The following is a 22,227-nucleotide window of genomic DNA, read 5'->3' on the forward strand; positions in this document are numbered from 1 at the left end:
AAGAAATGTAGTCTACTATTAGTCTTTTTGGTCACCACTCATTTGCCATCACTTCTACAGACAGTTGTAGTTGAACATTTTAGAAAGATAGATTGTAAAGGTTATAGATAGATTGATTGTATAGATAGATAGATTGTAAAGGTTATAGATAGATTGTAAAGGTTCTTTTCAATGTATGTCACATTTGTCATATAATTGTAACTAAACCATCCAGACATACATGTTTTCCCATATCTTGCCAGATATACGACATTTCAGCTGCTGACCGTAAACAAACTGGTTGGACACAGTTCAATTCAGCAGAAATACAGTGTTTGCTGGACTGCAGAGGACGTGAGGGATGCTTCCACTGATCTGGATCAACATTCTGCTGTATGAATAACATAGGCTACATGCCATAATTTACATTTCTTGCACTGAGCAGGCCCAAGTCCTGTGGATAAGACACATAGACATGTTGTCAAGAGTTTGGCCTACATTCTAGCCTGGTTAGTGCACAGACCTTCTCAATTGTAATTGAGAGTGGGACTGGAAAAGGTCCATTGACTTACCACTTCCTGCAGGGGTGGAACTAGCAGTGAAATGAAACTTAAATTGCATTAAACTCTTTAACAAATCGTTTCAGAAGTGTAGCAATCTCGTAAAAAATGGTTTTCAATGCAGTTGTATACACAAATCCAAAGAAATACACGTCCATGCCGGATTAGTGATTGTATTTGCGTGCCCGTGTTTTAGGGACGTTGGAAATGGGCTTCAATGGGCCTCTTGGCCAGACAGACCTGCAGTGCAAATCCCAAATTTGCCAAAGGTTCCAATGGGTATTCCCAGGCTACCTACAGTCATCATTCTACTCTCATCAATGATCAGTCAATGAGGGGAAGGTGCTGGATGATGGTTTAGGCCTACTCCCTGTGATAGGCAGCCTAGTTGAATGAAGGATAACAGATATACAGAGTTTGGAGTGGGAAAATATAAAGAGACTTCCCTTAAATTCCAGCCTTTTACACACAAGCAGTATAAGGACTCTTTGGAATCATTACTAAATTAAATTAACAAATTAAAATGTTGGAAAACAAGTATTAAACACAAATGCCCATTGTGGTAACTCAGATACTTTTATGGCTCTGTGTTTGTGTAGTTGATTTGTTTCTGTAAACAGTGAAATGACTGTATGGAAATGTCATCCTCAAGGCAACCCCGCAAGTAAGGGACTTTCTTTGGCAGGCGCCCCTGTTTCCCCTAATTACAAACATAACGAAAGCTATTAACCAAAGACTCACCTCTGGAACAGCAGCATGTCCAGCAAATTCAGCAAGTTTAATGCAAAAACATTATACTAGTGTCTGCCTGCCTGTTTTCAGAGTCCACATCTTTTGACAGAAAAAACTGGGGTACAGCACAAAGGCAAGAGGCTTGGTCATGAATTGTTTATGTGGATAACAACAGCTCTGTAGGCTGGAAATGATGGGTGGTGATTTTGCAGGCAAACCCTTAGGCCCATTTCCAGCCGGGACCAACAAACAATCCCATCTGGACCACAGAACTCCAGTCACATGATCCAAGCAGCCTCATCCTTGCTTTGTCAGAGCAGTCACGCTGCATAGCATAACTGTCAAAAATATAGACCGTCCGAGTGCAGCACTTTTAGTAAGAATAAGAGTTGGTGATGATGAGGACATTTTAACTCTTCAGTCCACAAGGAGTTGGCAGCAGATCTGGCTTGTTTTGGATTTTTGAAGCAGTTGGAATCCTGTTCATTTTCCATTGCTCCATCAGGGCATTTATATCGGACCAGCAAATCATAGCAAAACAGTTAGGCCTAAGTATTTCTGTCCTACTGTGGTTCTGAAGGTTCTGTCATAGGCCAGAAGTAGGCAAGTAGACAAGTAATGCCATTGATATAAAAACAAATATGCATAGGTCTATACTTTTTTATATTCCCAACAAACAAAAATATTTACTCTACAGTCACATTCATTTTTGAAAGATTTATTTTACTGTTGTTTGGAGAACTGTTACCAATGTAAACCAAACATAAGAAGAGACATTCATGAGAGTGTAGACTACATTATTAGCAAAGATCCAATCGATGCTGAGTGCAGCTTAACCGTTCTCACTAAGAACACAACAGCGCCATCAGCTGAAGAGAAAGAAGATTTATTGTAGGCTTTCACAACAACCCGGAAGTTTTAGACAGTTCAGCAGCAGAGATCATATATTTCAAGATTGGTGATTTCAGTAAACTCGGATCGATTCGTGGCAGAATCCCTTATCCATTTAAACACAAACGCTGTTCAGACGTAGGTCTATTAACAATCTTGGCAATTTTACAATGCTACGTAGGCCTACAGGTTAGCCTAATGCGACAAATAAGAAGAAGAATACGATTTTTTAACGAATGCAATATGAAAACCAACATGCTGTGTGTGTCTTCTTTCCTCTGCACGGTCTCTGGCATGGTGTCACCACATGGTTGTGTCGGTAGAAAGAAGGAGTGAGTTGAATTGATACTGAAATTAGTTTCCGTCGCCGGCTGACTCTACTATTTATTCACCTTCTACATCTACGAGTCATACAAGCAGGGTACTGACTATAACTCTTTGAATCTAATGTGCAACGACTTATATTACACTGTAATGACAGGCAGATAGCTCACGCTCAAGTTAGCTTACGCTACTGTGGACCGTGGGTTAACTTAGCCCAGTAAGCATGTCTAGACATGCAGTTAATTTAACAATTTGCATTCATAATGGCACAAATTAGACGACGTAGGCTAGCTAGGCTACTTCGTTCAGAACTAAGATAAATCGTAAATCGTATGGTAGGCTATCTGATAGCCTACAAGCAAAGTCTGTAACTGTTAATCAACTGTATTATCATTGTCTACGCTACGTTCTCGTAAATCTTGTAGCCTAAACGTGCATTTAACGTTGACACTTCTCACTATCCAGGACAATGTCGACACCAAATGAGTCCAGCGATGGAAATCTTTATACGGAAGCAAACATCCCGGTGAATGTCGGAGGAAAGCTGTCTGTCTTCACAGTAACCATTGGTGCAACAGTTCCCACTGGTTTCGAACATACTGCTGCAGAAGAGGTTGGAGAGAAAATTGAAGCTGATGCAAGGATTAGTAAAGACCGGGGCAGAATTTATTTTCAGATATCTACCGATAAACTTCATTTGGTAAGTTGTGTCATGAAAACACTGATGTCAATGTTCACTTTCCAATATTTGCATATGACGTTTCGGGGCCGTCATGAAGGTTAAATTAAGATGTAAGAATACCACACAGCATGGCTGACTGCAAACCATGTTTTTGCCATGTTTTGCTTTCATTAATAACCCACACCACGTGAGCTTGAAATTGATGCATTTCTGTTGTAGACCTGGATTGATATCTATCTATCTATCTATTTATCTATACATACGTACATACATACATACATACATATAGCTTGTAAAAGTAACCTTATTCTACAACATCCTTAAAAAAACAATTTATTTTATTATCAGTAGCTCAATCTTAACTATAGTTGGACAGCAGGGGTCGTTGTTGCATTTTGTACTGTCGCACTCCTACTGTTACTCGGTTCGGTTGACAAAGAAAATTGCTGGCATATCACCTGTGGTTTATGTTCAAATTGAACAGAAGGGTATTTGTCATTTGTAAAATGAACAACAAATAGCTGAGGGCGTACTCACATTATGACATACATACATACACATTTGAATTTGGGCCCTATGACAGATAACCCCCAACTAGTGGCGTCCCTATTGACCCCTAAAGTCAGGTTTGTTTGCCCAGTGTGGTCGCTCCGTACCATACGTGCCCGGGTGCGCTTGAGGAGGATTAATAAATTGCACCTGTTGTTGGATAGGCCAGTGGAGCCTAGCACTGCTTCTTTCTCCTGCTGCAGACAAGAGGAAACAAGATTTCCTTTGATATGTTACAGTTCACTGATGTGTCTGAATCTTCTGCCGATGTGGTGTGTCATGACTGATCCAGCAGTGAATAGCACGGAAAAATACTCCAGCATTTGTGGGAAAATTCAGTGGCATGTTGTGATAAGGAACTTCTTTTATTCACTTCCAGTGTTGAGAAATGTTGTAAATGTAGCACTGCCCTCCTGGCACTACTGCCTTTTGTGGTCAGTAGTGCGTGTGTGTGTGTGTGTGTGTGTGTGTGTGGTATGTTGTAATGCTGTAATGTTATCCACGCCTTGTCTGAGGGCATCACCTAATCAGATGGACTCACCTTTGTTGTGAAGGGAAGGATGGGGACAGAGCAGAAGAGTTGACAGGAAGGCAGTACCATAGCTCTTTTTCAGAAACTCTGTAACTCACATAGCATTGTCAGCATTCATTTATTTTTATTTGTTTGCAAATATACTGAGGACATTCAGTACACTGACAACAATAAGACAACAATATGACTGTCTACAGTGTTTTTACTGAAACAATAAAAAAGATCAGTCTAAGCCTATTTCAGTTTTACATATGAGTTGCCTATATGCCACGCACTTCCTGGAAGGCTTTTCAGCCAGCACAGACATTTCCGATTGACCATCACCTGCATTGTTTTAGTGCACCTGTTTACACGGACCCGGTTGGGTGTTACACCTAGTGAATAAGCATGTTAAAATGTAAGATTTTTAGTGTCGGAGTGAACACAAAAGGAGCAGAATATAGCAGAAGATGCCAGTGCTGATGCTCCACCAGAAATAAATGTAGTGGCTGAAACAGCCTTCCGTGGCATATAGTCCATAAGGAACCAAAGTGGAATGACTTCTTCCTGAACACTTTATTTTATTCAAATTCTTCCCAGAAGTTCAGTGACATTCCCTTTATGAATATGGTTTCCAGCAACCAATTTCAGAATACAAATAGGAATGGAAATGCCACAGTCCTCCCTTTGTAAACATTTTGCTGTGGACTCTCAATCAGTACTTTTACAGTCAGTACATTCAAAGCGACTGACATATGTCAGTTATATTATAAAGATCATTGTCCCTGGAGCAGTTCAGTGGAAGACGGTATTGAACCCACAATTTGCATACTAGCAAGACCTTCATGATGGAGCATGGTGGCATGATGGTAGAGTAGTGGTTATAAGGTAACCACTATACTATGATGCCACCATGACCCAAGGGCACAATGGACCCACACACCACATGCTATCACTGCTCTGAAATAAACCTACTCTGTACGTACTTGTGTTTTCCTTGGGGCGTTATAGTTGTCTTTTCCTTGGAACAAGTATGATGTGTATTCTTAGAATGGCATTGCGGATTAAATTACAGTGAGGTCATTCAACTGTCAATTCAACCAGGGCCCACACACTTAGGTCTCAAAAAATTCAGAAAAAATTACCAGGTGTACCTATGTTACCCAGGAGACACACTGTAAAATTACTCTTATGTAAGATCAATACTTTCCAAGATACAGCCAGTTTTACAGGGGGAGGGGGGTGTCGATTTTGTTCGGGCAACATTTTTTTTTGAGACCTAAGTGCGTGGGCCCTGGTTAAACTGATGTGGAATGACCCAGACCCAACAACCATTTGACTGTGAATTGGCGTGTAAGTAGGCTATTGTGTAATCAAATCATTATGTATCGTAAATGGAAAAAAAATGGTTAGACCTGTTCCGTGTGGTTTGGTTTCCTCTCCTGTCTCCCTTGAAAATCATTTAGATTTTTCCAAGTGAATCAAAGTTCTTTTATGTGTTTCCAATTTGATTTGAGATTAACAGAGTATGGAGTTTGAACCACCATGAACAATACTCTTAAAACATAGTAGTGTGTATGTGGCACATACTCAAGGATACAATATTGACTTTGGGGAAAGTAGCCATTAGTCAAAGTATTAGTTATAGAACAACTGAGTGGGCATTCAATGTTTGGGTTTTCTCCGTTTTCTCGTCCCTTCAGAGCACTTTGTGTTGCAACTAAGACTGAAATTAATGTATTATACCACTTATAGGTGCATCATTTGAAGTCAGTGGACAACCTCTTTGTTATTGTCAAGGAGTTTGACAATTACCAGTTCAAAGACTCAAAGGTAGGAAGTACATTACTTTTTTGAGTTAAAGAATCTGTGAAGTTTACATTGTGTTTGGTAAGTTTATTATGGTCACCCTTGACAGGAGGAGGCCATGTCTGACCTTCAGCAGCTGGCATCACAGTTACCCTGGGCCAACGCCTTGGAGGTCTGGAGAATGAACAACTCCCTGAAGAAACGCAGGGGACGACGGAGAGGAGGGAATGCCACAAAACCCAAGCCAGCCAAGGGAGAAGATGCTCCTGTCCCTGCCATGGGTGAAGGGGATGCAGTAGTCACGACAACTGAGAAGGTCCAGCAGGATCCAGATGCCCCTCAGGGAGAGGAAGGAGAAGGTGTCCGAGGAAGCAGTCAGGAGGAAGAGGAGCTGGAGGACGAGGCCAGTAAGCCACTCAAGTTTCGGGTCACCTGCAACCGGGCAGGTGATAAACACAGTTTCACGTCCAATGATGCTGCCAGAGACTTTGGTGGGGCAGTGCAGGAGTTTTTCCAGTGGAAGGCCGACATGACCAAGTTTGACGTGGAGGTATGACTGCAAGGAATTTCTCTTAAATTCATACATATCAGTGGTAAGAATTGATAGGGCTGGGTACATGTATTTACTTTCCTTGGGCCTTGAGTGGCACCCATTTTGTGGTTGACATTTGTAAATTGTACTACAAAGATATATTTGCGTCTTAGGGGAAAAAAAATAAAACAAAGGGATCGATTGTATAATCCAGGACTTTTTGCGAAACTCCAAACTGTGCTCCTGCTGCCTGCCTCCATCTCGGTCTGATTCACGCACCTACACGCGACCAGACAACTCCCAAGGGTCCCTAAGTGAATGGAGTGGGATTGTGCCTTCTAAACTCATGAGCCTCACTCCCTAACACCATATTGTACAGTGAAATATTGAATGAAGACTGAGGATACTATGTGGAATATTAAGAGGGATATATCCGCAAAAGAAACAATTGAATCATCTGTCACTGCAATAATTTTGTTTTTGTTAGAATAGAATGAGCCCTTCATATCTAGGGAGTTGTCCGCTTCCATGGAGACCGCCAGGTTTTGCCAACATGTTTCTACAGAATAGTTTGGACAGTGGTTGCTTGTTTCATGTCATCTTACCTGGCAGTTGAAAAGCATTATACACAGTGCACATTTCTGTGAGAGGGCATCACAAACATTACTCATATTGTGATCATATTGTGCACAGTTATGCTGACAATGTAGGCATTGTCTGTCATGTCTGTTTGATTTTCTAATATTAATATTTGTTTAATTTGTATAATATTTTTTCCTTCCTTGCCCATGTTTGCTCATTTGGTTCACCCCAGGTTTTGTTGAATATCCACAACAGTGAGGTGGTGATAGGCATCGCCCTGACAGAGGAGAGTCTGCACAGGAGGAACATCACCCACTTTGGCCCCACCACCCTGCGCTCCACTCTGGCCTACGGCATGCTCAGGTCACCTGCTCTCCAATGATGTCACTGCACACGTTATGTTATGACTGTTATCATAGTGTAGAGCCTCCCAGAAGGTAAATGTAAGTGCTAGAGTGGTGTGCACTCTGTTCCCCCAAATAGCCCTCAAATGTTTGGTTTCTGTGGCCTCTACACAGGCTGTGTAAACCCCAGGTATCTGACGTCATTATTGATCCAATGTGTGGAACTGGAGCAATACCAGTGGAGGTTAGCTTGTTACCATGGTTTTTTTTTTATCATTTGGAGTTTGATTCCTCTCAGCAGCTGGCCCAGATCAAATGATGTTTCATTTATTTAGGGATCCATTGAATGGCAGCATTCCTTTTTCATTGCGGGAGACAATAATGACATGGCTGTCAGTCGCACTGTCAATAACATCAATCACATTCAGAAGAAGAAACAAGATGGTGGCAGGTGAGCTTTACAGTGGATATGCATAGTCATTTGCTGTAGAACTCAGTAGATATTCCCATAAACACAAGGGCACATGGCAGTCTGACAAATTCTATCAAGGAGGCTTATTGTATGTGTGAATAAAATGTCATCTAGAGCTGCAATAATTAATCAATCAATCTACAACTATTTTGGTAATCAGTTAATCAGGTTTGTGTCATTTTTGTTTAAAGAAAATTCCTGAAAATTGTTTAATTGCGGCCTTTCAAACTTCAGCTGTATTTATACTCTTCTATTACAGTAAACTTAATACATTTTGTGGGTAGACAAAACAAGGCATTTTAAGGCATGATCTCTAGCTATGTGATACACTGATCAACATTTCTTCGCCATTTTCTAAAATGTTATCGATTAAACAACTACAAGATTAATCAAGAAAATAATTGTCAAATTAATAGACTATGAAATAATTGTTAGTTGCAGCCGTAGTGTAACATTTTTTGTACATACATGGCTTTGGTTTGTTTCTATCACATGACTAATGGGTTTTTTTCTGTCTGAACTTGAGCAGTGCCCCAGGTTTGCCTGTGGACACTGTGCAGTGGGATTTGTGCCATCTTCCAATGAGAACCAACTCGGTGGACATCATTGTCACTGACATGCCATTTGGAAAGAGGTATTTTCCTGTGGCTTGGCCTCAGCTTCCCACTTCATAGCTCAACTCAGAATAAGCTGCTGACTTAGTCCTGAATCACACTGTATGTTTAGTGAGTTAGGTCAGTGCCGCAACACTGCATTGTTTGCGGAGTAACTTGAGGCTCTTCGAAAAACATTCTTGTACTCACTGCAGGATGGGGTCAAGAAAGAAGAACTGGGACCTTTACCCATCATGCCTCAGAGAGATGGCCCGCGTGTGTAGACCCGGAACAGGGAAAGCCGTTTTGCTCACCCAAGACAAGAAATGCTTTTCAAAAGTAAGAAAGTATTTGTATCCTTCTTGCTGCTTTTTTTTTGGCCAGGCTTTTTCTGACCCACCTAGTAATTTGGCCATATAATTTCTGGTCACCACACAATGATGTTTTTGTTTTTGTTTTTATTTCCTCCTTCAACAATACATCTGAAAACCACTGCTGGGAACAGAGCAGTCATGTCAGTGAATCAATATTAACACAAAAGAAGGCTTGTCACTACTGGGATGATTTCCGTAAAAAAAAAACATGATTTTGATATGTTGCTTAGGAGCCTTATCTTTTGAGTGCAGTTTCTACTCACAGGGAAAGAAAGACCTCCAGTCTTCTCTCCGCTGTGACACACCAAATGTAGGTCAGAATGGGCTCTGTAGGGGAAAATGTCAATAGTAAAAGAACCGAGACAGTAAAAAGTAAAAAAAAAAGTAAAACCTCCCCCTGGATCTGCTCTGTGTGTCACCCATGGCAGGCTCTATCCCGGATGGGTGGGCTGTGGAGGAAGGTGCACACCGTCTGGGTGAATGTGGGTGGGCTCCACGCTGGAGTGTTTGTCCTGAAGCGCACGGCCTCAGACTACGGCACGACACCCGAAGATGTCCGACCCCCTCGGGAAGCCCCTGAAGCGCCAAACAACAACAAAGAGGAGCAGTGACCAGAAACCTACCCTTGTAATTCAAAAGCATTTTAAAGTCTAGAATAACCAAGTTTACTCTTTTACAGAGAGTTGCCAATGTGTGTTGATTTATGAGTGTTTGTGTACAAGGTATGCTCAGTACCCTGTGTTTTTAGTGACAGTTAAGTCAAAGAGTTGCTTCCTTTTCTCAGGATCCTGGCATACCATATCATACTTGGAGTATACAGGATATAGGATTAAAAAGGATTTTTCTGGTCTTTGTGTGCTTTAACGTCTCTATTGTTTATAGTTGAAAATGGAAAACAGCTGTTCAAATATAAGCCACAGCACAGATATCTTTGTGATTGGGCTTCAGGTGTTACAAAAAGCATTGTAAGTTGTTTTTTTTATCAGGTTTGAAAATGTCTGGCTGAATATCTTGTCTTGTCTTGACTTGGCTATCAGCATACTTTTATGTATTTCTTTACCATAAGCACAAAAAGAAAAAAAACTTGAGTGCACAGCTGAAGTTTCTTAGGTTTGTTATAAAGAAGATTACATTTGTTATTTCTTTAAAACCATTTGTGTCCATTGTTCTTATGGACACTGGGTTACAAAGTGTTTCTGTTGAGAGTTGGTGGTGACAGTTGACACTCCTTTATAAATGCTCATGTTATTGACTGGAAACTTCTACTGTGGTATTTTCAATGCTCAATCTAAAATAAAGTTCATTGTTCATTCAGAGATTGGGTTTCATTGTTTATTTATAATATTTCAATAACTGCGTTGGAACGACCTACAGCTGTGCAATACTTTTTGAAGACCGTGTTATTATGGGGGTACTCTAGAAAGAGTTCATCTGTCGATTTGTGTAAACGGTGTATTATAAGTGTATCAAACAGAGTAATCATCTCAACATGATACAACAGGTCTTATTTGTTAAATTATATTTAATATAGTCAATCTAGTAGCCTACTCCGGGCTGAGCATCATCCACTGATCTATAAAGAAGTGGCATCATCTCACGCATCTACGATGACGTAGGTCTTGTGCTGCTGCATTTAAAACGCGACACTCAACGCCAGCCTTCACTACCACGCACGGTCTATTTGTTGCTACAGTGAACGCGATGATCTGGACTGTACTTCTTCTCGTAAATGGAATTCTCTTCTTTCTTTTGCTTTCAACCAGATCGAGGTGAGTCGGAGTGTTTAATTGTTTGTTTTCTGTTTTTCTTTTCTGACTATTCTATTTTTGTATTAGCAGACAACTCTTTTCATATTTTTTCCTCTATAGACACTTGCAGGTCATTGTTTCATTTTAAGAATGTTTTATTAAATATTATTCAATTGTACGCTATAGCTACTAAACACAAATGTATAGACTAGGCTATATTTATTATTAAATTAAAATATTCAAAAAACACTCTCTTAAGTCAGTGTAGCCTACCTCTCCACAAATCAAAACTGAAATATGTGTAAATTATTTTTTTGTAGCCTAATTAAGTGGGGTTCTGAGTTATGCCTCTGCGTTTCTGCATGTATGCGCGCGCGTACGTGCAGAATAGAGTCTGGATCTATGAGGTTGGAGGCAGACTACCGTAGACAGTAGACATACTGTAAACTGACGAAGAGGACATTACTTCAGCCCTGACGCGACCATGAGTAACACGTCTAGTCCCTTGTTATATCGAAAGTCTGCCTCATCCTTCTATAAACACTGCCTTTTCCCCCAGGAAATTGTCGTGTGATTGATTCTAATAATATGTCATCTCAAACTCAGTGGAAAGCTTTTACAGAAATGTTATATGATATGTTAACCGGCAATCGGCTCATTCTTTTTGTCATTCAGGTCAAAGAGAGAGCCCCCCTTAGATAAAGGTTGTATTCCATGGTTGGGACATGCCCTGGAATTTGGGAAAGATGCTGCTAAGTTTTTAACACGCATGAAGAAGAAACATGGTGACATTTTTACAGTAAGGATGTGAATTATATCATTTATATTGATCATAATAGGCATATAGCACTTCATTTTTAGTAAAATGATGTGTGTTTGTATGTATTTTCCCCTTTCATTTGTTCATTTTGTGTCAGGCATATGATGTGACATGAATATAATGTACCAGAAGACACTGCACTTTGACTGTCATCCTGTTAATCTCTTAAAATGGACACTGTAACGGTGACTATTGACTGTGTGTTAACCTGCCATCCTCTGTGTGCCATGGATCTGTTGTTGCAGGTGCGAGTGGCAGGGCACTACGTCACCGTCCTGTTGGACCCACACTCGTACGACGCCGTCCTCCAGGACTCTGGATCTCTGGACTTCTCCCGCTATGCCCAGGTGTTGATGGACAGAATCTTTAAGCTGCGTCTCCCCAGCCACAACCCTGCAGTGGAGAGAGCCATCATGAAGCAGTATGTCTTAAGTTGTTTTAACTTTGCGCATGACCAGTTCTCTTTAGGGTAACTGTGTATGGGTGATGGAGGGCCACACTGAGCAAAGAGTAAATCCAAACTGATTGTAGGAATGGGCCTTTGTAACTCTTTTCCAGTCCAGTATGACTGCTTCTACTGTCATAATATTCATATGGATATGTAGTAATAATTCAGTCCTACTCTTGGATGTGATTTTCTTTTTCATGCAGTGCTAGTGTGACAAGGGTCACTGTTCAGAGATATTTGTATATTTGAATTATGAAAGCAATTTGAAAGAATGTTTGTATAGCTTATTCTAAAAAATTGTGATTATTTTTCAGTTAAAGCATCTTTGATAGACACCATAAAGTAGTATATAGCACATGATTTCACAACAGCTATAAATCTTGTACTTGGTAATAACTGTGCTAGAATGACTCCCCGGTTACATCCTGTCACCTAAATCAGTGTGTTTGACTGAGTTTGTGTAAAGGTAATGTTCGTGGAGGCTCCGCCCCTCTCCTGACCCCTGGCCTTTTTTTTATGTTCACAGACACTTCCAGGGCAAGAATCTCACTTGCCTGAGGAGCACCATGCACAGCAACCTCCATACTTTGCTGACATCTGAGATGCCTCACAACCAGACGAACTGGAAGAGCAGCGGGCTGTTCAACTTCTGCTATGGTATTTTATTCCGGTATGTATCTCCAGTGTTATCTATGGCATACACTCAGGCCTTTTGAAGGCAATAGCCACCCATAAACAATTTACGCATGGACCTTTTTTCCATCAGTCACTGTTTGTAAATAAACACCACACAGGGAGGAAAGGAATGTGGCATGACCTCTAAGAGCAGCGTTAACAGGAAAGGCCTTTTCGTTTTTTTTACGTCATGTGAGATCATGACATGGGCGGCACACACGCAGGTGCACTATACACACACACACACACACACACACACACACACACACACACACACAAACACAGAGGGACAATGGTGGATGGTCACACCCACAACTCTGGTGCCTGGTTTGTTGTGAATAGTACAATAAGTTCTCCAGTGCTTTATGAATGTTTTATATTTGTGATTTGTGACTACATATATTTTGCCACTGACCACAGTGTTTGATGGTAGGGTAAAGCAACTTGAGGTAAACCATCAAAGGCAATAAGTAGCATAGACATGCCTGTGTTTGCTATGTCTTCATTATCTGGACATCGGGGGACATCAGGGCATCGGGGTTACTGGTATCCATCATCTTGATAACTACTGTGACCTGCAGTCCTCAGAGGCACAGCGGATGTTAATTCTCTTTGTGTACAGGGCGGGATACCTCACGCTTTTTGGAGGGGAGCAAAACAACAATGGCACAGATGCCAAGCAGATCTACAAAGAGTACCGGAAATTTGATGGCCTCCTGACGAAAATGGCACGGACCACTTTGAATTCAGGTTTGCCATGTTTATTTTATGTATACAGTTTCTCAAACAAGAACTTGAGCCTAGCTCCTCATTCAGATACAATGCCTCTGTTTGGCAGTAGTGCTAGTCCAAATTGTCTTGTTCAAGTTCAGGTCAAACTGATGCAATAGTAACACCAACCATTGAAATGTTTGCCAGTGACTTTGTATGTACGACTTTATGAATGAATTTGCTTCTGAATCATCACATTGTAAAGTAATTTTACAGATGAATTTGATTAAAGATCGGCTATGTCTCATAACACACTGCTTTCTAATGGATGGGTGTGAGGGAAGTTACTTCATTCTGACATCACAATGGCAGGGTGATGTAGCATTTACAAATAAAAAAAACGCCGTATTGCGTCCAAGGCGTGCCATCATAACATTAGCCAGCCATTATGTCACTAGAGAAAGTGTTTTTGTGTTTTCTTTTGTTACATAGCTGTTGCTATAGTGACCTCAATGAGTCTTGTGTTACATGGCAGACTATCCACTAGCTGTTAGTATGTCACCTCTCACCTGTCTCAACAAGAGACTGTCAACTCATTACACAATCAGTGCTGTTCCAGTGATCCAAGCCTAGTAGTTATTCACCTGTGCACTCTAGTGCATTCTGCTCCACTTCCCCTCCTCCTTCCTTCATGTGGGGATTCACTCGCTCTCCAAGAAATTCTCCCCGTGCATCACCTGTGTCTGGGGAATTCAATGTCTAATGAGTCGAGTGAGGCTCTGTCTCACTTTCTCTCAGTCTCACACACACACACAAACATGCACATGTACACACACACACACACACACACACACACACACACACACACACACACACACACACACACACACACACACACTCACACATGAGCTAGCCTCACCTCCCACCTACTTCAAGCCCCTGTCTTATCTATCTGACATTTTTCCACTCAGGTGACAACACAATTCACCTGTCAGTCAGTGTCTCTCGCTCTACCTCCCCTGGCGCCTCTCCCTTCACACCCCCCTCTCTTTTCTCCTCCCTTGCTCTGAGAGGTCCTTATTGTGCGCCTGTGTGTTCTGGTGTGTCTGGGCGTGTGTGCTACAGGAGAGAAGCGGGTGGCCGGTGGGACCCGTGAGCGGCTGTGGGAGCTGCTGTGTCCGGCGGGCCTCGGCGAGAGTTCCAGCCCGTGGCTGCGACACTACCTCCAGCACCTGCAGGAGGGCGGCGCCGACGACGACACCCAGACCAGAGCCATGCTGCTCCAGCTGTGGGCCACACAGGTGAGACACGCACACACACACACACACACAGAGACATCCAGACAGACGCACTCAAGCTGTCATCATACACCCCCGCTATGCTTGTCGTACACCCATGCCTACACACATGCCCGTCCTTGCCTCGCCATCACTTCCATGAATTGATGAATTGTGTGCACAACAAGCTATTTTTAAACCAAGCTCTGGCATCTACATCTCTGCCATAAGTCAGTACAAAGAGCCTGCAGCCAAATGCCAGCTGTTATTGTTTTTTTTTGCGGATAATGCGCTGCAATGTGATTGTCCCACGCCCTCAGCGGCAAGGGCCTGGACCTGGGCACGGGCCAGCGTCAACACGACGCTCTCCAACACAAGCACCCGAGTGTCACCAGAGCTCTCCGCAGGTGACGCATTAACGGAGTTCAGACTTGACAGGCTGATAATATGGGTTAGCCTTGCTTTCATGGTTCAGGGAGTTCCCTCAAAACAAAGAATGTGTTAATCTGATTTACAAGGGGAACGTGGGTGTATTCCTACAATATCATTGTGTTGATTCCAATGCCATGTAAATGACAGGTTCTTTTAGAATACTGAGGCCTGAGCATATCAGATGTTGCGCAGTTGTGGGTAGACCTGCCCAAACAAGGCAAATATGTTCAGTCTGTGTGTATCAGTCCCCTACTTGTGCTAATGCAAAGCTGACACTGACAGTTCCAATAGACTCATCAAGTATAGGATAGGCGGCAGCAGAATCTTGCACACTTGCATTATATTTGTACAGATCAAGCAACAGGTTGTTTACTTCAAATATAGGTAGAGAAATGCTCTTCCCATCTCAACCACATGAGTGCGCCAGAGGTTCACTGGCAGCTGGCCACAATCCTCCAATGCAACGCAACATAACAAAGGAAACGGATGTTGGTGAAATTACATAAAGCTGTGATTTCTAGCTCCTGTAAGTACAGCTCACTGCCACTGTCACTGTTGCAGTGTCATTATGCGGGAAGGCTTGAGTTCATCTCCACATGAATAAGCACAGTTCTGTTTATGGAATGTGCCGATGAGAATGAGATAAGCAGCTTGGTGGTGACGTTTTAAAGCCATTCCAAATGGGTTTCTGTGGTTGCAGTTAGAGTTTTTAAAGGCAGTTTGATACTTCTGAGTGACTTAAAAGGTATGTCACTGGGTACAGAGGAACATTAGAGATGTGGGTCCTGGCAACGTCTTTTAGCCCTTTCTGTATACATGCTTTTGGAACCATCAACTTCATTTCATCTGACCTGAATGAAGTGTAGTTTCCACTCTCTTACCTTTGTATAAACTCTTCTGAATACATGCCACGTGTCCCATGACGAGATTCAACCACAGTCTAGTTGTACTGCACCAGGCTGATGTCGTGTCCTTTCAGGGCTCAAACACTCTTGTGAGCTCCTTTAGTCTTTATACAAAGTCCTCCAGAATGCCCCCCTTTGGTTCTCCTTTTTTAGTAAGCCCAAAAGGACTTCCTTTTGCTAAGCTAAACAGAACCTGGCTGTGTATTATGAGAACGGGCAAGAGCCATTTTGAGGACACACACCATCACTGCATTTGTCATGCTGCTCTTCCGCTCTATGGCTCCACTCTGTGTGATTTACAGGAGTTGCTGTGAGCCAGTGGGCTCAGTCGGACCTAATAATGCAAACATCACTAAAAAATGAAGTCATGTTAGCGTACAGTCCCTTGTTCCACACTCGAAAAGCTGTTTATGGAGGTGGGATACTGTGACAGAGAAGCTGATGTTGCTATGGGCCGCAGCTTGTATACTTTTGTAGTATTTATCTGTGAGCCCCCCTTTCAGAATTCTCTGTATTTACTTAAAGGCTAAATAAATCACTGCAATGCAGTCAACAGATCTGAAGGAGACACTTGTAAGAGCACGTAGGCTGGGACGAAAATGGGATTGGATACTGTGAGTGTTGGTTGTACTGTGTTTATTATTAGTTATAGTACGGCATACTTTATCTCTGATCATGCTCCTCTATGGCAAACAGACACACACCTTAAACCTGATACACCCTCAAACACGAATATATGAAGTCAGTGGGTGTGAGGACTGATTACACTGTTTTGGTAGATGACGCAGCGCAACAGTGCGTATGATGTGTTAATGTAAAATGCCAATCTGTTGCCAGGGTAACGTGGGACCTGCAGCGTTTTGGCTCCTGGCATTTCTGATTAGTACTCCAGAGGCCATGAAGGCAGTGAGGACGGAGTTCAGCAGGGTCTCGCTGACCACAGACACAGCACAGGCTCCAACACTGGACCCCACACAGCCAACCCCTGTGTTCGGTAAGACCAAAGTTAAAAAAAAAACATGTAAATGTCTAAAAGTGTATATTTCTTTCTGTAGCCTAATCCTTTTGTCTTTGCTATTGTGAAAGTGGAAAAAAAATATTTTGGTTAAAACTAAGAGAGAAAGAAAAAGTGGTTGCACTGTTCCTTTACTGTTTTACTTTTTCAGCAGTGGTAATGAGCTTGCTGAAAAAGACCTACGCAGAAGAGGCATGGCAATGGCTCCAAATGAACAAACCACTTAAGACATTGCAATTTTAGATTCCCATCTAAAAACAACTGCAGTGAAGCCTCATTTCATTCAAACCTTTCTTATGTGTATCTATTATACATTTGACTGGATGTTCAGCATGCACATACCCATACAGAGAGAGAGAGAGAGAAAGTACAGGTTAATCAATATCTATACCCGACTAGTGGAATACACTGTATTTGGACACATGACCTGGCCTGATGCACTCCCTCTTTGTTCAGAGTAACAATAAGAAATCATCTGCAGTGAATCTGTCACTGCGGCTCTGCTATGATATCCAGCGTGCCTCCCTAGTAGTGCCTTCGTAACTCTGTCTTTTTTTTCTCTCCAGACAGTGCCCTTGAGGAGGCATTACGTCTCACTGCTGCCCCCTTCATTACCAGGGAGGTACTGCAGAACAAGACTCTGTGCATGGCCGACGGACAGGAGTATGACCTCAGGCAGGGCGACCGCGTGTGTCTCTTCCCCTTCATCAGCCCACAGATGGACCCCGAAATCTACCACGAGCCCGAGGTTTGTCCCAACTCTCTCACCGTCCATCACCTGCATGGCTCAACACAGCCCTTAATTGCAATCTAAAGTGTTTCTGGTCAGGTGTGGAGAGTGTTGATGACTGCTAGATAATAAAAAATAACACAAGGGAATGTGTTTAGTACAGATATCCCTGTGACATCAAAAGTTTGCAAAATGTTTTCATGAATTTTAGACTGAATCAAATGTGCTAATTATCAACTGAAAATAACAATAATCAGTCAGTGGATAATCATATATGTCTAAGGACATGTCCTTTGTGTCCCCACTGTTAGTTGCAACCTTTCCAAACTATTCAGCTGTCCTTAAGGTCAGGCCACTGGCGTACTTGCCTAATGTTCCCTGATAACAGGTTTGAAACAGGCTCAAGTGTTGAAAGCCTATTGTGTCTGCACTCAGCCTACCTCCATGGTATTTCTGGCTGTTTGATGCCAATGAAGAAGCCTGTAAGTGGATTGCCTTCTTATATAAAAGAAGGGTGGCGTCTCTCTCTCTCTCTCTCTCTCTCTCTCTCCCTGGCTCTCTCGATTACACACCGGCACACAGGCACACACACAGTCACACACACCACACACACACACACACACACACACACACACACACACACACACAGACACACAGGTATTTAAATTCACCCCAGATTACACATGGAAAGGTTTAACCTACTGACAAGCGCAATGGAAAGAGCTAAGTAGCGTGGGAAGGTGGTTGGAGGAGGACAGGGCTATCAGATGTGTCCTCAGGATTGTCACCAAAAATCGCATTTGGGGGACCTGGGGTCAAATTGGACCTGTCCACTGCCCATTCATATCCAATCCATATGCTCTCTCTCTGGGCTTAAATAGCCAAAATGTAAAAACAAGAAGTGTCACACATCAGAAAAGCATGGAACTATAGTGTTATTAGGGTGGACTACTGTCTTGATATCTATCTCCCCTGGTGTATAGAACAGCATGATGGAAAATGTGATTAGTTGGAACCTGCAGTTGTAACCGGATCTTGTTTTTCCGAACACAGAAATTCCTGTATGACAGATTCCTGAATGCGGACGGGACTCCGAAAAGGCTGTTTTACAAAGGTGGCCAGAGGCTGAAATACTACACCATGCCCTGGGGAGCAGGCAGCAACGCGTGCGTGGGAAAGCCTTTCGCTATCGATGCCATTAGACAGTGAGTACCCCATCAGGAGCTTATGCAGGGAATCCCTTGTGGAAGGGACACACACACACACACACACACACACACACACATACACACACACACACACACTCATGGAGACAAATCACCTGTACTGTACAGTCATCCTATATAGAGCAGACAGGAAAGCACTAACTTAAGCCCTGACAATGCAATTCCTGCATTATAGAAGACGAGTCCAGGCTATTTAAAGCAATGGAGGCCCATTTTAAGCTTCAGATGGCACACATTTTACCTTGTGCTTGGTCTCGTCATTATGAAAAGAACTGCTATTATTATAACTAATTCTGCACTCTAATTTGAAAGATATTACTCATTATGGTCTCAGAGTGAGGTTTGAGTTAGTGAGACTGCTTTGTTGGTGCAGAGGTCAGTATTTCCATTTTAAAGCTGACCTAAACATTTCTCCAAATCAAGTAGAACAGAAAGCGTTCATTCCATGTTTTAAGACGCCCAAAACCTTATAATCCTGGCTTCACCAGCCTTTGGAGACTATATATAGATAGATTATATTAGTCTTTTCTGCTGGAGGACCTTTAAACACTCAACACTGGACATTAGTCTGTCATTCTGTCATCCCATCTAGTCAGTGGCATCATGCCCATTGAAATAAAGGGGGCACGTGCCCCCTCGGATTTTTCCTCCCTGATCATTTTTTTGATCATAACTTTGTTCCTATTATGCTCCATAATAAGCCAGAGCCTAAAAAGACTCAAATGTATTCTTCTGGATGTGTAATAAACCGTAGCAAAATAGCTGAAGACCGGTCAACATCAGCCCTTTTCCTAAAATTGGTGTCTGTATGTTCCCGTAACAACTCACACGCGAATTGAGCACGCAATGTTTTGCTTGTGTTGAACTGTTACAGTTAACTTTAGGCTACAGTTTGAACAGTTGAACTGTTACAGTTACAGTTTAAACAGATAGGCTACAGTCAGGTTGAAGTGGTAAGTAGTCTAGCTATACAATAAAAAGTAGTGGAATTATTTGTAGTTGACCAGGACATTTTGACTTGGTGATCAAATAGTTAGAACTATGGATTTGATGTTGCCGCGAATTCAGAGCATTACGTTAACGTTAGCCTACATGGTGTCAGTGTAACGTAGCCTACAATATTACAAATATTTGGCAAAGTCTCCTGGTTCAATTGTTTCCAGTTTCATAGAAACGAGGGTGTTAAATTTGCAGTGACTACAAAATCCAACCTAATAACATTAGGCCTACCAAGGCATTACGTTGGATGTTTCTCCTGTTCTCTTCATGTATCTGGCAGCTAATCCATGTAGTGAAAATGGATAGGCTATCCGTTCAAAAGGAGGCTTAAAGTTGTTTTATTTAAATAGGATCGCTATGACCGTGATAGAGGGTAAGAAAGTATAGTCTCTCTCGTGCTCATAACTTTTATTTTTATTATCAGGTCACTTGCTCATGATTTGCAGGTAGCAACTTACAAATGAGGTAGCCTATTGCTTGCTATAATGGTAATGAAAAATATATTACATTACATTACATTACATTTGGCTGACGCTTTTTAACCAAAGCGACTAACAACATGGTAAACAGTAAGTTTTAGAACAATTCTCACAATTTTAGGACAGTTTAAAAGAACATTAGAGTACAGTAAGAATAAGTGCGTCGGTGAGTGCTGTTTTTAACAGTTACTTGTCAGTTTAAAACGGCTGGTGAGTGCTAGGATCAGTAAGACTTGTTGTAAGTGTTGCTATGAGAGTAGATGTTCTCTAAAGAGCTGGGTCTTCAGGAGTTTTTTTGAAAGTGGAAAAGGATGTCCCTGCCCTTGTAGGAACTGGAAGTGTGTTCCACCAACGAGGAACAACAGATGAGAAAAAGTTTGATTGGCTTGAGCGTACCGGTGGTAGAGCTAGACGTCGTTCGTCAGAGGAGCGCAGCGGTCTGGAGGTAGTATAAGTCTGTAAGAGGGCATTCAAGTAGGTGGGAGCAGAACCGGAGACTACTTTGTAGGCAAGCGTTAGAGACTTGAATTTGATGCGGGCCGCCATAGGTAGCCAGTGTAGCTGGATGAGCAGCGGGGTAAGATGTGCCCTTTTGGGTTGGTTGTAGACCAGGCGCGCCGCCGCGTTCTGGATCATCTGAAGTGGTTTCACTGCGCAGGCTGGGAGACCTGTCAGGAGGGCATTGCAGTAGTCGAGTCGTGAGATGACTATTGCCTGAACCATATTACTAGTAGGGCCTAGTAAAATATTTAGTGTTAACCTTACTCAGCACTGAAACCTGTCAAACTTCTCTCAAAGTCCTTCATCACATGAATTAAGATTAAAATAATTTAATTTCTGAGCACCACAAAGTCAGACCTCAGCAACTTTTTTAATGTAAGATTGTTCTTAGGTCACATATCAATCAAATCATAACAACTGCAATGGTACTGTTTTTTAAATCATGTGTAGTAGGCCTAGTGTAAATGTGTGTGTATAAACATGCTTTAATGAGCTTACACTTTAATGAGCTGAATTTGAGCTTACAGTTCTTTCACCAACCGATGTGTTTTACATTAACTTACAAAATAGATACTTTAGCTTAGTCCTCAGATAGAGGACTAAGCCACACACACACACACACACACACACACACACACACACACACACACACCGAAAAAAATTGCCTGATTGTGCCCCCTCTGGATTTTGCCTTGCATGACGCCCCTGCATCTAGTCTGAAAACTGGATGTGAAATTGTGAATTCTGACCCTTGATTTCCACCACTCTTTCCTGCCTACTGTAGGTTTGTCTACTTGGTGCTGACTCATCTGGAAATGGAGCTGTGTGAACCAGAGGCTGGGCTGCCAGCAGTGAACACCAGTCGTTATGGGTTTGGAATGGTGCAGCCTGAAGGGGACATGTTCATCAGATACAGACAGAGAGTTTGCCACAATATCTTATAATGTATTGCTTATTATTTATTATGATAACAGTGTTTTTTGTTTATGAAGTACCACTTCTATACAATCACTTGATATATTTTACAAATATAGTAATGTATAAGTAATATGTATCTGTACAGTATGCATAAAATGAGATATATATTTATGTTGAATTAGAATTCATTCAAAATGTATTGTTGCACAACTTTTTTATGACTTTGTACCATATGTATATTAATTTAATTTTGTATTCAGTAAAGTAAATGCTTTAAAATAGTGCTGACTGAGAGTCTTGTGTTTTCTTTATTTAGAAAGTCAGCATCTGCTTTCCCCAGCAGCAAAACAAATGCAATAGTTTGTTGCATTTGTATGACTGTTCAGTATGTATGACTATCTATCTAAAG

At 41.9% G+C, this 22,227-nt stretch overlaps 2 protein-coding genes across 6 annotated transcripts; both read left to right on the top strand.

The window, feature by feature from the left end:
* Positions 1 to 2,186: 2,186 nt before the first annotated feature.
* thumpd3 (THUMP domain containing 3) lies at positions 2,187 to 10,252 on the top strand. 5 transcript variants are annotated; one of them, XM_048255964.1, is made up of 11 exons: positions 2,193 to 2,300; positions 2,486 to 2,583; positions 2,952 to 3,186; positions 5,984 to 6,061; positions 6,147 to 6,587; positions 7,384 to 7,514; positions 7,670 to 7,739; positions 7,831 to 7,946; positions 8,497 to 8,601; positions 8,776 to 8,899; positions 9,363 to 10,252. In XM_048255964.1, the coding sequence occupies exons 3-11, from the start codon at positions 2,956 to 2,958 to the stop codon at positions 9,543 to 9,545; spliced, it is 1,479 nt and encodes a 492-aa protein (XP_048111921.1). In that variant the 5' UTR covers positions 2,193 to 2,300; positions 2,486 to 2,583; positions 2,952 to 2,955; the 3' UTR covers positions 9,546 to 10,252. The 5 variants fall into 5 exon arrangements, with proteins under 5 accessions (XP_048111923.1, XP_048111921.1, XP_048111918.1 ...); XM_048255965.1 differs by lacking the exon at positions 2,193 to 2,300 and adding an exon at positions 2,333 to 2,351; XM_048255966.1 differs by lacking the exon at positions 2,486 to 2,583 and having other exon boundaries at positions 2,187 to 2,300.
* Positions 10,253 to 10,615: 363 nt separating this feature from the next.
* LOC125302429 (prostacyclin synthase-like) lies at positions 10,616 to 22,033 on the top strand. The gene is made up of 10 exons (XM_048255586.1): positions 10,616 to 10,703; positions 11,358 to 11,481; positions 11,748 to 11,923; positions 12,477 to 12,620; positions 13,248 to 13,375; positions 14,462 to 14,637; positions 16,788 to 16,944; positions 17,532 to 17,713; positions 18,749 to 18,900; positions 21,685 to 22,033. Exons 1-10 carry the CDS (start codon positions 10,636 to 10,638, stop codon positions 21,842 to 21,844), a joined length of 1,467 nt encoding a protein of 488 aa, XP_048111543.1. The 5' UTR covers positions 10,616 to 10,635; the 3' UTR covers positions 21,845 to 22,033.
* The last annotated feature ends 194 nt before the right edge of the window (positions 22,034 to 22,227 follow it).

The sequence above is a fragment of the Alosa alosa genome, chromosome 10, assembly GCF_017589495.1.
Source record: "Alosa alosa isolate M-15738 ecotype Scorff River chromosome 10, AALO_Geno_1.1, whole genome shotgun sequence".
NCBI lineage: Eukaryota > Metazoa > Chordata > Actinopteri > Clupeiformes > Clupeidae > Alosa > Alosa alosa.